Below are 15,753 nucleotides of genomic sequence, written 5' to 3' on the forward strand. Positions count from 1 at the left end.
TTATCAGTCTTCTACAACAAGTAGCGGTAAACTTGACTTTGCTTCGGGCATCATTAATTTTTTTTCTTTTATAACAAATTGTGGATTTACTGTCATACGAGGCCGCACCATAGCTCAAGCGGTTAGTCGCTGGCTTCCCACCGCGGCGGCCCTAGTTCGATCCCGGGTCTAGTCAAGTGGGATTTGTGGTGGACAAAGGGGCGCAGGGGCAGGTTTTCTCCGAGTACTTAGGTTTCCCCTGCCAATCTTCATTCCACCAATTGCTCCACAATCACCCTCACCTATTATCTGGGGCTGGTACAATAGGCCAGAAGTGGCTGCAGTACAAGGGACTTAGTTCTACCCCACTAGCAACAAAAAAAATAATGTCATACCAAACGACCAGATTTTCTAATACATTCACACACAAAACAACTGTCACTATACAATCTGAAGTGACAATAAAACTTACATTATTATTATTATTATTATTATTATTAGTAGTAGTAGTAGTAGTAGTAGTAGTTATTGTTGTTGTTGTTTTGGTGATAAAGTCATCAGGCGTGAAGCTGACTACTCATCTCCATTTAGTGCCGAGGTCAGTAATTGTGGAGGTCTACCTCCAATACCCATGCGGCTAATGGTGTAGTGCTTAATTAATGAAGCCCAGGGGTCATATCAGCAGTTAAGAGGGTAGAGTTCGTTAATGATAGGATATCACATATAATACTAGAAGGTCGCTGGTGTGATATCATCATTATGAATGTTCACGCTCCAATAGAAGATAAAATTAATGACATAAAGGACAGGTTCTATGAAGAACTAGAACACATATTTGATAAATTCCCGAAGTACCCTATGAAAATTTTGCTAGGAGATTTCAATGCCAAAGTATGGAGGGAAGACATTTTCAAACAAACGATTGGGTATGAGAGTTTGCACGAAATTAGTAATGATAATGGAGTTAGAGTAGTAAACTTTTGCCACATCAAAAAATCTTATTGTCAAAAATACAATGTTCCCACATCGTAACATCCATAAATTTACCTGGACATCTCCTGATGGGAAGATACACAATCAAATAGACCATAGTTTTATAGACAGGAGAAGGCACTCAAGTGTACTTGATGTCCGATCGTTCAGGGCAGCAGATTGTGATACTGACCACTACCTGGTGGTGGCAAAGGTTAGGGAAAGACTGGCAGTGAGCAAAAAAACAACGCACAGAGTTCATATGAAGAGGTTCAATCTCAAGAAATTAAATGAGGTAGAGAGTAAAGAGCAGTATCGTGTTGAAATCTCAAATAGGTTCACAGCCTTGGAAAACTTGGACACTGAAGCGGATGTTAATAAAGCTTGGGAAACTATTAGAGAAAATATAAAAATTTCTGCCAAGGAGAGTCTAGGTTATTGTGAACTGAAGAAGCATAAGCCATGGTTTGATGATGGATGCTCAAAATTACTAGACCAAAGAAAACAAGCCAAATTGCAATGGTTACAGGATCCAAGCGAGTTAAATAGGGATAATCTGAAACACAAAATCGATGAGCTTGCAATGAACAGTAAGAACAAGAACATTAGAGACCTGTATAGAGGAATAAATGACTTTAAGAGGGGTTACCAACCTAGAAGTAACTTAGTGAAGGATGAGAATGGTGATCTGCTTGCAGATTCCCACAACATTTTGAATAGGTGGAAGAACTACTTCTCTCATTTATCGAAATGTACATAGGGTCAGTGATGTTAGGCAGATAGAAATGTACACAGCTGAGCTGTAAATACCTGATCCCAGCCCTTCTGAGGTTGAAATTGCTATTGCAAAATTGAAAAGGTATAAATCGCCAGGTAGTGATCAAATTCTGGCAGAACTTGTTCAAGCAGGAGGCAAAATATTACATGCTAAGATCCATAAGCTAATTACTTCTATTTGGCATAAGGAAAAATTGCCTGATCAGTAGAAGGAATCTATTATTGTAACAGTTCCCAAGAAGGGTGTTGAAACTGACTTGTAATTATCACTGCTATCAACTGCATACAAAATTTTATCCAATTCTTCACTCAAGGTTAAGTCCATATATAGATGAAATTACTGGGGATCATCAGTGTGGGTTTCAATGTAATGGAACAACTACAGATCAGATCTTTTGCATTCGTCAGATATTGGAGAAAAATGGGAGTACGATGAGACAGTACATCAGCTATTCGTAGACTTCGAGACAGCCCATGATTAAGTTATGAGGGAAGTATTGTACATTATTCTAATAAGAGTTCCGGATACCCATAAAACTAGTTACGCTGATTAAAATGTGTTTAAACAAAACTTATAGTGAAGTCCATATAGGTAAACATCTGTCTGATAAATTTCTTATCCAGAATGGTCTATGACAAGGAGATGCTTTATCACCACTCCTTTTCAACTATGCCATTAGGAAGGTCCAGGAAAGCCAAGTGGGACTGAAATTAAATGGGACACATCAGCTGCTGAGCTATGCCAATGATGATGTGAATCTACTGGGCGATAATACAGATACCATAAAGAAAAAAAAAATTAATTGTCGCATGTAAGGAGGCTGGCCTGGAGGTAAACACAGAGAAAACTAAGTACATGTTGCTGTGTTGTCACCAAAATGCAGGGCAAAATCATGACATAATGATAAAAAACATATGTTTTGAAAATGTGGCACAGTTCAGATATTTTGGAACGACAATAACAAATCAAAACTTGATTGAGGAGGAAGTTAAGAGGAGACTGAACTCGGGTAATGCTTGCTAGCATTCAGTCCAGAACCTTGTATTCTCGTCTGCTGTCCAAAAGCATAAAAATTAGAATATACAAAACTATAATTTTGCCTGTGGTTCTGTATGGGTGTGAAACTAGGTCTCTGACATTAAGGGATGAACACAGACTGAGGGTGTTTGAGAACAGGGTGTTGAGCAGAATATTTGGACCGAAGAGGGACGAAGTAACAGGAGGTTGGAGAAAACTCCATAATGAGGAGCTTCATAACTTGTGATCTTCTCCAAGTAAAAATTAGAATGATCAAGTCAAGGAGGATGAGGTGGGCAGGGCATGTAGCACGAATGGGGGAGAAGAGGAATACATATAGAATATTGGTGGGAAAGCCAGAAGGAAAGAGACCACTGGGAAGACCAAAGCATAGGTGGTTGGACAATATTAAAATGGATCTTATAGACATAAGATTGGATGGTATGGATTGGATTGATCTGGCTCAGGATACGCACCAGTGAGGGCTCTTGTGAACATGGTAATGAACATTCGGGTTCCATAAAATGCTGGGAAATTCTTGAGTAGCTGCAGATTTGGTTTCTCCTCAAGAAGGGCTCAACTCCATAAGTAAATAAACATTCCTATATGAAAATTACATTGGACAGAACTTGGAAGTAATGTGGACGGCAAATTTTAATATGAAATCAGAATTATGAAAAATATGTAGAATATGGTGCTACAAATACTGATAACTTCTTGCATATGATCAAGTCAAATATCTCCAAATATATTAACAATGTTATTATTTTGTCAAAAAATCACATTTTGTATTTGCAAACCAAAAAGAGTGCACGTCTCAAGTAAGGAATCAATTTTAGTCATCACAGGAAAAGTGAACTAAAAACAGACCTCATTCTACACCGTGCAAGAAATAAAATAAAATAATCACCAAATACAGCAAAATCTGAAGTACCTGAGATATGCAAAGCAAATCCACTGGTTTGAAAATAAATTTGGAGGAAGTGAACACAAAGCTTCAGAAACATGGAAATAAAACTATAACAATTAGAGATATAAAGAGTGGACTTACTTAAAATTGACAAGGTATTATTCGAGATCTAAGCATCAGATGTTGCCTCTCTTGAATGACACAAATTATTTCAGTAAACAAGACTAGTATAAAATCACAGATCCTATAATTTCACTAAACAAATTAATTAACACTCATGGACACAGTGATATTTAATATTACAAACAAATTTAAGCCTGTGGTATACTTTACATTGATATTAGTATTATTTGTGTTATACAGTTAATCATTAAACACCAGAAGCTTGTTAAACACAGTATCCATTCAAGAGCACAGCAATAATTTGCTGCTGGCCCTCATCAGCACAGGAATTGTTGGTTTCAGGTCCCATCAGGGCTTACGACCAAATTTCTGTTTGTTCCAAGGCCACATATGTGTGTGGAATTTGGGACCCCATTTCGATGAGAGGAGGGATTGGTCTTTCTGGGTAGGCATCACATTTGTGGCTAGTAACCCCATTCACACAGCTTCCACTTATCCACTTTACTACAATAAATAACTTTTATAAGATACACAGATGATCTTTGTCAACGCAGGCTTATGCATACCAGTTAGGGGCAGTGTGATAAAATATATATGCCCGCATTTAACGTGTTATGAGTACTCAGAGTTAAAACCACTAACCTCCGTTTGGGCTCCTTGTACCCTGGGATGATGGCGCAATTCTTTTCTCACCTCTTCTAAATATTCCTGGATTTACGGTCCTTCTTCGGCGTCGTAGATATCGCGCCAGAAATCCAATTAATGCAAAACCTACTGTCACCGATATCACAGTAACCTAAAACATCAAACGTTAAAACACATGTCATTCATTAATCTCCATATCAAGAGAAACAATTCATTACTCTTTAACGAACACGGCCCGGTATTCTAAATACATATATAGTTTAACAATTATGGATATAAACTTACCTTCTGTGGTACTGACAACGACAGGTTCCTGAACGGTATAAGAATTCTCAAGTTCGACAAGTTGGTAATGACTGGATTCAGTGGAGTCCCAAATGACATAATGGACAGCTCTGTTAAACTTTAGTCTGTATGTCAATCACAAAACTTTATTTATCTTCAAGTTATACGTGTACCATTCACACAAAAGTTGAAATCGAAATCTTCATATATAGCAGACTACATCTGTCATGTGGCCGAGTTCACGGAAGGCACTGCTTAATCTTGATTCAATGGCTTTAACTGAACTACTCTGTAAGAGAGTTTAATACATGAAAAACTTCTGTTAGCAACGCAAAACTGGCTACTAAGCCTTCAGGTATCGCGCTTTTCATAAACGGGTTAAATGATAAAATCCATGGAATGTGAAACCGGGCACAACATTAACATACCGCGGCTTCAAGTTCGTCTGTGTATACTGTGCAACTATAAAAGTAAAGCGTAGGTAACCCTGTAACAGGCCGTGGAGGCCCATAGGGTTATGAGATGTTGAGGTTCCCACATTTTCTAGACAATTGGATCATAGATGGCAGCAAAGTTGTCAGCCCTACGCGCCGGCCGCCCTTTACCCCCCAAAATATTCCTGGTATTCATTTCTGCTAGAGGCTGAGTCGACCCCAGGGTCATAATGCAGCTGGAAGGATTAGGTCAACTGAAAAAAAATCCAATGACCTCATCGGGACTTGGTCCCGCGACTTTCCGGCTTGTAGCATAGTGCCTCAACCAACTACGCTACCGCGTACCCCGAAAGTCATATTGCGACTGAAGGTCAGTCAGTCAGTAAGTGTTAGTGTCGAGCCCGATACTGTTTGACTGTTAGGGTCTTGTATTTTGTTGGGCGTACCCCCACATTGTGCAACTATTATAAATATCATAGAAAAGTTCACCAATGTGGGGTGTCGTTATATGAAGAGACAACCACTTGTTGAACTGTTCTATAATATTTATTATAGCTGCACAGTATACACAGACGAACTCGAGTTTGATGAATAATGATAACTATAGTGAACTCTGTAACACCTTAAACGACGTATTGAAACGCAACACTGAACTAGAACTGTAAACTGCCACTCAATGTATCTTCTCATATAACCTAGAGTAGGGTTTATAGAAAACATGTCACTGTCCGTATTGTTGACGACTTTGCCTAGCACCGGCTGTTTACTTAGCCGTTGTTGGCAGCGAATGCTTTCTACCTTTCGATTGGCTAGCGCACGATCCCCCATGAGTGCTTCCCATAGTCGCATATTGTTGTAGATCTTACATAGCAACGACTGTTTACTCGCCGTTGCTAAGCAATGGTACCTGAACTGTCACTGTAACGTTTGCTTGAATGTTGGCAGTTCCCACAGATCCATACTCAGACCTTGCAGCCGTCTTTTAGTTCTGATCGTTCTGATACTAGCCTTTAGGTGTCAGGGATGATTGTGTGTACAAATATGGCGGTGTGAGTTGTAGTGGAATGGCTCGTTGCTTGAAATCGCAGCTATCGCTTTGCTTGAAACGTGGGTAATTAAAGTTCGAAGAAAAACAACATGAACTCATATAACCCTACTGGATCGTTCATCAGATTTGAAAGCACAATAGATGATCTTCCTGATGAAGTGCTCGAGTATATTCTCAGTTTAGTTGCTCCATACAAAGATTTGCAAGAATGTTCGTTGGTATGTAAAAGGTGGCAACGAAATGTGAAAAGTAAGTAATACTATACAACATTAGCGGTATTTAATATAAATTTAATTCGTCGTAATGATCTGTCATATTTATGTTGATTACAGACGTCATTCGGCATGCACAGAAAAGCTTGAACCGAGCCATATCAGACTTCAATATTAGATGGGAAAACATAACCCCAGCTGAAATGGCTCCATCGATCACCAAACGGTATTCCCATTCAGCATGCCGGTATGGTACGTAGTACTGTCATTACAGATTCATGAACTTGTAATTGTGTATGCACGTTACGGTTAATACATCATGCCTTATCAATTTGTTACAGAGAATTCCATGTATATTTTTGGAGGTTGTACATCTACAAGTACTACTTTTAATGATATGTGGCGGCTTGACCTTAACAAACGGCAGTGGGTGAGACCACTCACAATGGGAACTTATCCTTCACCAAAGGCATGCGCTTCTCTTGTTTGTTATAAAGAAGCACTAATATTGTTTGGTGGTTGGACACATCCATCACCTTACCCTCTTCATCAGGTACAGAATGTCTTTCAGAACAAGTATATTGTGGATGCCTTAAGTAATCAGTTGTAACATTATATTTATGTATTTACATTTTCAGGCATGGAGGTTATTTAATGAGCTTCATGTTTATGGCATTGTGTCCAACAGATGGACATGCATCAACACGCAAACTACTCCTCCTGCTATGGCTGGTCACTCTGCTACAGTTCAGGGAGAGTGGATGGTTGTATTTGGTGGACTCCAAAAAACTAATGTCTTATTAGGACAGTATGGAAGGTGAAAATTTTTCTATGTGATTGATATTTTCATACTGAAGTATAACTCATCAAGTATGGCATGTTAGGAGCTTATGTTAAAAGAACCTGCAACCCTGAAAACGTGGAATGTTGTGAATATTCCTGTAAACAAACTAGTACTTCAAAGGAATAGTTTGGAAGAGAAATGTTTGTATATTAATGGGCAGAGTATGATGGTATGTCAGACAGCAGACATATATATCTTGATTGGATTTTATATATTGAAATTTAAAAATATTCAAAATAAAGTCAAATTATTATTAAATTATCATGGTTATACTAGGTGGTTCAAATATGACCGGGACTGATTTTTTTGTAAACAAGCCGCACTGCGCAGCAGCTGTGCGACCTTGAGAGAGTGAAGCCACAACCTCCACCCTCCCTCCTGTTAGGGTTAGAACCTGTTCAGTCCTGTCTGGAAGTTGCTAGAGTGATGAGTGAACAGAAGCTATTGCGGAGTGTGGAACAACGCATTGTGATCAAATTCCTCGGAGAAAATGTCCCGTCCGCTGAAATTCACCACAGACTCCAACAACAGTATGCGGAAGAGTGTCTCTCACGGACCTGTGTGTTTGAGTGGTGTAAGTGCTTCAGAGAGGGCAGAGAGTGCGTGGAGAATGAACCGCATGATCATTGGCTGCGAACATCCGTCACCAAGCCAAACATTTATCGTGCAGATGCACTTATTCGTGAGAATAGGCGCATCACTATCAAGGAGCTTTGTGCAATGATGTCCATCAGTGTTGGTAGTGTAGAAGACATGAAATACCACCTGCACTATCTCAAGGTGAATGCACGGTGGGTACCACACACTTTGACGGACGTGAACAAAATGATGCGCATGCAATATGCCAGTCATCTCCTACAGCAGTTTGAAGACAAAGGTGATGCATTTTTGAAGTCTGTAGTGACCACCGATGAAACGTGGATGCACTACTTCATTCCCTAGTCCCAGCAATCACCATGCGAGTGGTGGCATACCAGTTCTCCCAAACCCAAGAGAGCAGGAAGGAGCTGTTCGGCAGGAAAAGTGATGGCAACGTTCTTCTGGTACTGGCAGGGGGTTATCCATGTAGACTTTCTGACAGATGCTAGAACAGTCAATGCAGCTTATTACTCAGACCTCCTGGCAACAGACATGAAGGAAAAGATCCGATCCAAGAGGAAGAGAGGTGGAAAGCGGGTAGCCTTCCTTCAAGACAATGCATGCCCCCATACGGCCAAAACAACAATGGAAACCGTCCAGAAATTGAAATGGAACCTTCTGACACATCCGCCGTATAGTCCCAATTTGGCACCAAGTGATTTCTACTGTTCGGAAGGCTCAAATCAGACTTGCAAGGCACGCAGTTTGTGGACGACGACGCCGTCATCCAGAATGTTTCGGAGTGGATACGTCGCCAACCACAAAAATTTTTTGAAAAGGACATCAGGATGCTTCCAGAACGTTGGAAAAAATGTGTTGATTCCAGAGGGGAGTACGTTGAAGACTGACATGTGCAAGTAAGTGTTTGGCAATTTTGGTTTAAAAAAAAAAATCAGTCCCGGCCATATTTGAACCACCTTGTATATTGTACTTAAAAGCAAGACTTCCTGTAATGAAAACATGTAACTGTGAAATTTTTTGCCCAGTAAATTTACCAGCAAGACACTCCTGAGGTACTATACAGTTTATCTTATCATTTTATCTATAAATTTGTATTATTCACTAATATGCAGGCAAGTTTATTTTCTCTTCTGCCTTGTATTTGTAAGGAACATACAATGTAAACTCAATGCTTGATGTGAAAATCACGTTTTAAGTCAATTATGTGATAGTATCAGTATGAAAACTATAGTGTCAGATGATAGAATGAATGATGAACTTCCAAATATGTGGAAGGAAATGGCTGGGGTCAACCGAAGGTACTATCCCAGCATTTGAATGGAGGGACCGAGGAAAATCACAAACACCTTGGTGAGAATGGCCAGTGTCCCAGCCAAGATTCAAGCCAAGCACCTCCTGAATACAGTCTAAAGAGTGTTACGGCTACAGCAGCCTACTGGGAACCAAAATTTTTTATTGCTGTTTTGCATGCAAAGTGTTTTTATGTTTGAGTAACTGTCTGCCATTTTAAAACAGAATAATTTTGAGAGATTTTTCTTATGAGCATTAAAAATTATTCTCATTAATCTATATATGGCATGTAATTTTCATATCAAAAGGTGTCTACAACATATCATTCTGTGTAATATTCCTACATCTATGAAATGAACTTGTAGTCAGTTTTCTTATTTATAGGAAATAAATTAAAATTTTCTTATCTTTTTTAACTTATAAGGTCTAAGACTTCGCAACCTTAATATATACTAGTACTGTTAATACATTACTACTCTACAATTAAATCATTCTTGGCAATTAAATAGATCAATGATCATTGTACAGCAACAAACAACTGGCATGTGTTGGATGACACGACTACATAACTTCGGAGGTCTGTATCAGCTGTTGGAATTCAGTTTGTTTGTGGCTGTACTGTGTTTCCACTCGCATGGTGTCTGTTTGTCAAAAACAAGCTTGATAAATTGTTAACATCAGATTTTCAGTGAAACTGGAGCAGAATACCATTGACACACAATGGTATGGAGAGGAAGCAAAGAGTAGAACAAAGGTTTGATGGAAATGTGTAATCTGTTAAGTGAACGAACTGAACACCTTTGTTGCAGTTCCAATGATGTGTGGTGTTTCAACCTGGAAAATCAAACATGGAATAAGCAAGCTACCACTGAAATCAAGCCTCACTCAAGATATGGGCAATCCCAGATCTCACTGGATGACAGACATATACTGATACTGGGTAATCTTTAAATGTTACTGTACGTCATATTCTACACACTTGATGTTTGGAACACTGTTGGATCATAGCTACATAGAATACTGATAGCCCTCTACCTATGGTGTACACTGTTGCAATTAGACATTGAAACGAAGTCCGACTGTTAAGTTTTGTAATATTTCCAGAGCATTTTATGGAACCCGAAGGTTCATTACCATGTTCACAAGAGCCCTCCACTGGTCCCTATCCTGAGCCACATCAACCCAATCCATACCATCCCATCCTGTCTCTCTAAGATCCATTTCAATACTGTCCACCCACCTATGCCTTGGTCTTCCCAGTGGTCTCTTTCTCTCTGGCTTTCCCACCAATATCCTATATGTATTCCTCTTCTCCCCCATTCGTGCTACATGACCTGCCCACCTCATCCTCCTTGATTTGGTCATTCTAATTATACTTGGAGAAGAGTACAAGTTATGAACCTAATTATGCAGTTTTCTCCAACCTTCTGTCACTTCATCTCTCTTCAGTCCAAATATTCTCCTGAACACCCTGTTCCCAAACACCCTCAGTCTATGTTCCTCCCTTAATGTCAGAGACCAAGTTTCACACTCATACAGAACAAGAGGCAAAATTGTAGTGCTGCATATTCTAATTTTTAAGTTTTTGGACAGCAGACGAGAAGACAAAAGGTTCTGGACTGAATGGTTGCAAGCATTACCAAAGTTCAATCTCCTCTCAATTTCCTCCTCAATCACGTTTTGATTTTTCATCGTAGTTCCCAAATATGTGAACTGTGCCACATTTTCAAAAGATCTGTTTCCAATCGTTATGTCATGACTTTGCCCTGCATTTTTGTGACGAGACAGCAACTAAGGTTTGTGTGTTTCTCTCTTTATTGTATCTATATTATCACCCAGTTGATTTACATCATCGGCATAGACCAACAGCTGATGTGTCCTGTTTAATTTCAGTCCCACCTGGTTTTCCTGGACCTTCCTAATGGCATATTCTAAAACATTTAAACATATGTACTATAAATACAGTCAGACTGTAATATGCTGTAACATTCATCCTGTTCTGGAACAGTTATTGTCTCATTGTCAGAAGTCACTTAGGATGTTGAGGTCACTTCTTTCTTGTCTACTGTTATTTCAGCATATGCCACTGAACTGTCCTTTTGTTCCATCTTCTGCTGAACTAAGTTGTGATTCGCTGCATGCAGTATTCCATGTCTGCCCTGACACACATCCACGGTAGCCATCCTGACTCACTAAGACTGTCCTCCCCTTGCCTTGAAACCACAGTTTTCTGGGTATTAAACTTCAAGAATCTTCTGGTCATAATGCAGACAGGACAACTGTCTACTCTTCTGGGAGGAACAAGAACAAGGAGAGGAGGGGATTCTCAGTGTTTCGAGAGCGAGAGGTCAGCACTGGCTGAGCTGTGCTACCTTCTCCCCACTCCTTATTCAGTCCCGTGACAATATGTATTTCTTATCAAAGGCATGCTGTAATTACAATTGAGAGACCAAATATGCGTATTTCTGCAGATTTTGCAGCAACTGTGGCTGTAGCAATAGGGTTAAAGAATGATTTTATGGGAAGAACTAATTGCCTGCTTTTTGATATGACAAGAACCCCACAGAAAATGATGCCTCCAACAGTTTTTCATTGCCACAGGAATGTCTTTACCAAGTTGTTACCTAGGAATGATAGTGAGATACACAGACAGCCATATAGACGCGTGTCCAACAGTTCTACTGTTGTATTTGTTGCCATGGGAACCTGTTTACTGAGCTGTTTGCCTAGCAGTAATGAGAGGCATACATACACAGATAGACATGGGGGGTTAGGAAGTACACTGTTGAGATGGGCTCATTACCCATGACATACAAAACAAGTTTCATAAGGATTGGTTGAGGCATTCAAAAGTCAACAGGTGAGGATTCACAGTCACACAAACAGCATGCAGATTGCATAAGCTTTCTTTCATTTTTTCAATTAATGAAAGTAGGCTAACACTAGATTAGGAATAAAATTTCTTCTTTTAGGTGGCTGTGGAGGACCAAATATGGTATTCAGTGATGTGTGGCTACTTTCACTGACCGATCCAGTTTGGACATGGCAAAAAGTTTCAGTAAGAAACTCCCAGTGGGGTGCAACCCACATGTGGTGCCATCCTGCATGCAAGGTACTGGCTTTCATTTCACTGCTTCAGATGCACATTAACAGCTTGAATTAGTTTAAATTATTGTTCATAGCAGTATATCCTGATACAGTCCTTGGTTTCCTGTAATCATACAGGTGTTTTACTCATTAGGCAGGAGATCAGTCCCCAGTAAGGTCTCTGCCTTCACACGAAGCTGGTTCATGATCATGTATATCATAAGTAAGACGTAACCTGTGAGCCCAGTATTTTGGCTGTCATTACTGTCGTTTCAGAATTAATTAAATAATTTTCTTGGGGAATAAAGTGCGGCCGGCACGTAAGGCTGACAACCTTACTGCCATTTTTGAGCTGATTGGCTAGAAAATGTGGGACCCTCAATGTCTCACAGCCCTATGGGCCTTCACGGCCTGTTACAAGGATAGCTTTACTTTACTTTATTGTCGCTTCATTTGTAAAACTAGATGTGACTCTTTTTTGCTGATTCTTATAATGGCTGTGTAGCATATAAAAATGCCAGAACAGTTTCCTGATATACTCTTAAAGGACTTAGTGAACTAATTAAAAGACATTCTCCAGAGATTTGGGTTAAGTGTACTGCAACCGGTTAAGAGAAGTTTTGGTGCTAACTATGTAAGTGAAGAAAACGGTCACTACATATTATAGTACTGCTTTTCTCTTATGTGTTTGTTAATTATGTGTATCATTATTTGTATTACTATTTTAGTGTATTAGCACTTATTACCAGGCCCTAGTGAGAAAGGTCAGGAGATCAAAACAGAAAGCTGTTACCAACAATTGGTGCAATATGTTGTAGATTGGCCAACGAGTAGTCATCTTCAGCCGAAATCCTGTATCAAGTGCCCCCACATTTACCTACAATGCACAGTGGAATACTCCATCACAACTACGGGTTAGCACTGCCAATGTCTGGGTTCCCCCTCGAGAGGAAGATGTACCAGCAGATGTTGTTAATAGGAGGTTTGTTTTTCATTTGCAGTCCAAATTTAAATTTTGCAACATAACTTTTGCAGGGAATTGCATTCAGTAATGAAAAGCTGGTTTCTTTGCAACTAGATATGTGAAGAAAAATTCATAGTTTATGGGTTAAGTTCACTGCCTTTAAAAGAACTGAAAAATAATGTTGGATGAAAATACATTTTGAAACAAGGTCTCTTATCATAAGGGAAGAGCACAGATTGAGGATACTGGAAACAGAGTGCTGAGGAGAATATTTGGTCCATTTGTCTATAATCCGTCCAACTTACAACTAGCACTAGTAAAGACAACACCACACGTCGAGGAAGAAACACAAACCAGGAGAAAATAACTAATGTGAGGAACAAGCTGCCAAGGTAAACATCTTATATTTTACGGAAATGAAGACACCCTGAGTGAAGTAAAACAATAAGTAACAAAGTATAAAAAAAATTTATCTCATTTTAATTAAAAAGAAGACCACAGTGCGTGGTTTTTAAAATGAATTAGAACAGTGAAACGGTGTAGCAGTTTTGCCACAATCTTATGGAATATCTGGGGGGTGGGGGGAAACTGAAGATGGCCGTTTGAGGCCGAAACATGTAGTGTTAGAGTGTGTATTAAAGTGAAAAATAAAAAGTGTTGTAATGTGGACGGATTATAGACAAATAGATGCTAATGTGAACAATTGCAACAGGATGCTGAAATACAGAAGAAGAGGAAGCAACAGCAGAATGATGAAAGTATGCATACAAGCATTTAGTTGGAAAACTTGTAGGGAAAAGATCAATTGGATGACTTGTGTGTAAATGGGAAGGTAACACTAAAATGAATAGGGTTTCAGGGTCGCTTGAATTAGATTAAACTGACTTCAGTTAGGATCCAGTAGCAGGTTCTTGTGAGCACAGTAACTATTCCGGTTCCATAAAGGCAGGGAATTTCTTAATAAGCTGAACATCTATGAGTTACTCTAGAACTCCACTCCCTGGAGTTAGATCAAAATATATTTTTGTCATGATTTCTAGAAAACAGCAGGGCAGTTCTGTGACTGTAAAGTAACATGTATGACAGACTTTGACATTCATGAAACTAATTTGGTTTCTCTGCGAGAGAAAGGAACCACTTTTTAAAATATGTTTTACAAATCATAACTCATAAACTGATCCACATAGATGACAGCAGAGGCATACCCAGGAAAGTATAACCGTATTTACACAAATACTAGCTTCCTATCACTATTAGTAAATAATCAAGTACCGGTGTTTCCTATTATCACTGATAATTTCCAATAAACTACTGGGTCTCTGCTATGGTTATTTTTATCCAGCGTGTAATTCCTCATCCACTTCTCCCGCATGCATATCTCTGTTGTGGCTTGCCTTGATTTTCATATCATTATTTTTTTCTCCTATTTGAGTATGCCAACTAGAGGGGAAATACTGCAGTTACTTAAAGTTACTAGTATCTGCATGACCGCCTCTGTGGTCTGGTAGTCAAGAGTTCCTGGCTACAGATCGAGAGGTCCCGGGTTCGATTCCCGGCGCTACCAGATTTTCTGAGAAGTAGTGGGTCTGGAACAGGGTCCTCTCAGCCTCGTGAGGATATTTGAGGAGCTATTTAGAGGAAATAGTGCATCCAGTCTAGAAAACCTAGATTAATGGCAGTGGGGATCTGTTGCGCTGACCAGGCAACACCTTCTGTCTCCTAAAGTTGGCACTAATTTCGCCGACAAGCGAAGGTCGCTTGGTTGGTATAGTTCACTTGCGGACTACAGGCTGTGGAGTTTGTTTGTCTTTAGTATCTGCATGACTTGGTTGATAAAATAACATACTTCATAATATTGTCATGCTGCTCGTGTTTTAAAAAAGGGAAGACTAATTGTGAACATTAAAAGGTAAAAGGTAAAGCTATATCCCTGTAAGAGGCCATGGAGGCTCATATTTGGTGAGACATCGAGATTTCGACACTTTCTTCAGATTTGGCTCACAGAGGGCAGTGAGGTCAGCTTTATGTGCCGACAGCCCTTTACTCCCAAGGAAGATTCCTGGTACTCATTTCTGTTAGAGGCTGAGGCAACCCCAAGGCCATAGTGTGGCTGGAAGGATTAGGTCAATTAAAAAATCCAGTAACCTCATCAGGAATGAAACACACGACCTTCTGGCTTGTACCATAGTGCCTCCTTGTGAACATTAATTTCTAGCATAATGAAGTAACAGAGAAGCCTGGGGCATGGGTTTCACATGCTGTTATGAGCTGTAGTAGTAGTTTTCCCACCTTTCTCTGCTAAAACTTAATCATCTTAACTGCTGGAGACTGGCATTAGAATACAAAATTCCATTGTAATTTTCTCATCTGAAATACATTATGAAACATATGTCTGAAAATTCAATATGGATACTTAAATACCTGTCACTCACTGTATAGTGTGCATACTGTTTCTTTTAGGGCATCAGAGGGGTTGGTTGAGGCTCGGCCAGCAGATAGGGATCTTAATGTCAATGGGCGTCGTGGAATCCTAGGTCCCAGGTCTACAACAGCAGGAAGTGGTCA

The 15,753-nt window shown here is 39.6% G+C and overlaps 2 protein-coding genes across 3 annotated transcripts in view; one reads left to right on the forward strand and one right to left on the reverse strand.

Moving 5' to 3' along the window:
* LOC111864433 (mitoguardin) overlaps nucleotides 1-6,121 on the reverse strand; it is a 182,355-nt gene extending 176,234 nt beyond the window's left edge. The window contains exons 1-3 of one of the 2 annotated variants that reach the window (XM_023851670.2): nucleotides 6,051-6,121; nucleotides 4,710-4,998; nucleotides 4,422-4,575 (exon numbers count right to left, since the gene is read on the reverse strand). In XM_023851670.2, coding sequence (XP_023707438.1) covers nucleotides 4,422-4,575; nucleotides 4,710-4,808 — 253 coding nt within the window. In that variant the 5' untranslated portion in view covers nucleotides 4,809-4,998; nucleotides 6,051-6,121. The other variant, XM_023851669.2, reaches the window with a different exon arrangement.
* Nucleotides 6,122-6,168: 47 nt separating this feature from the next.
* LOC111864435 (F-box only protein 42) lies at nucleotides 6,169-15,749 on the forward strand (the record flags this gene model as incomplete). Its single annotated transcript, XM_023851672.2, has 8 exons — nucleotides 6,169-6,440; nucleotides 6,524-6,655; nucleotides 6,745-6,956; nucleotides 7,042-7,220; nucleotides 9,947-10,077; nucleotides 12,110-12,249; nucleotides 13,043-13,206; nucleotides 15,649-15,749. Coding segments are annotated over exons 1-8 (1,219 nt in total), but the record flags the coding sequence as incomplete, so codon positions are not given.
* Nucleotides 15,750-15,753: the final 4 nt, after the last annotated feature.

The sequence above is a fragment of the Cryptotermes secundus genome, unplaced genomic scaffold, assembly GCF_002891405.2.
Source record: "Cryptotermes secundus unplaced genomic scaffold, Csec_1.0 scaffold609, whole genome shotgun sequence".
NCBI classification, from domain to species: Eukaryota; Metazoa; Arthropoda; class Insecta; order Blattodea; family Kalotermitidae; genus Cryptotermes; species Cryptotermes secundus.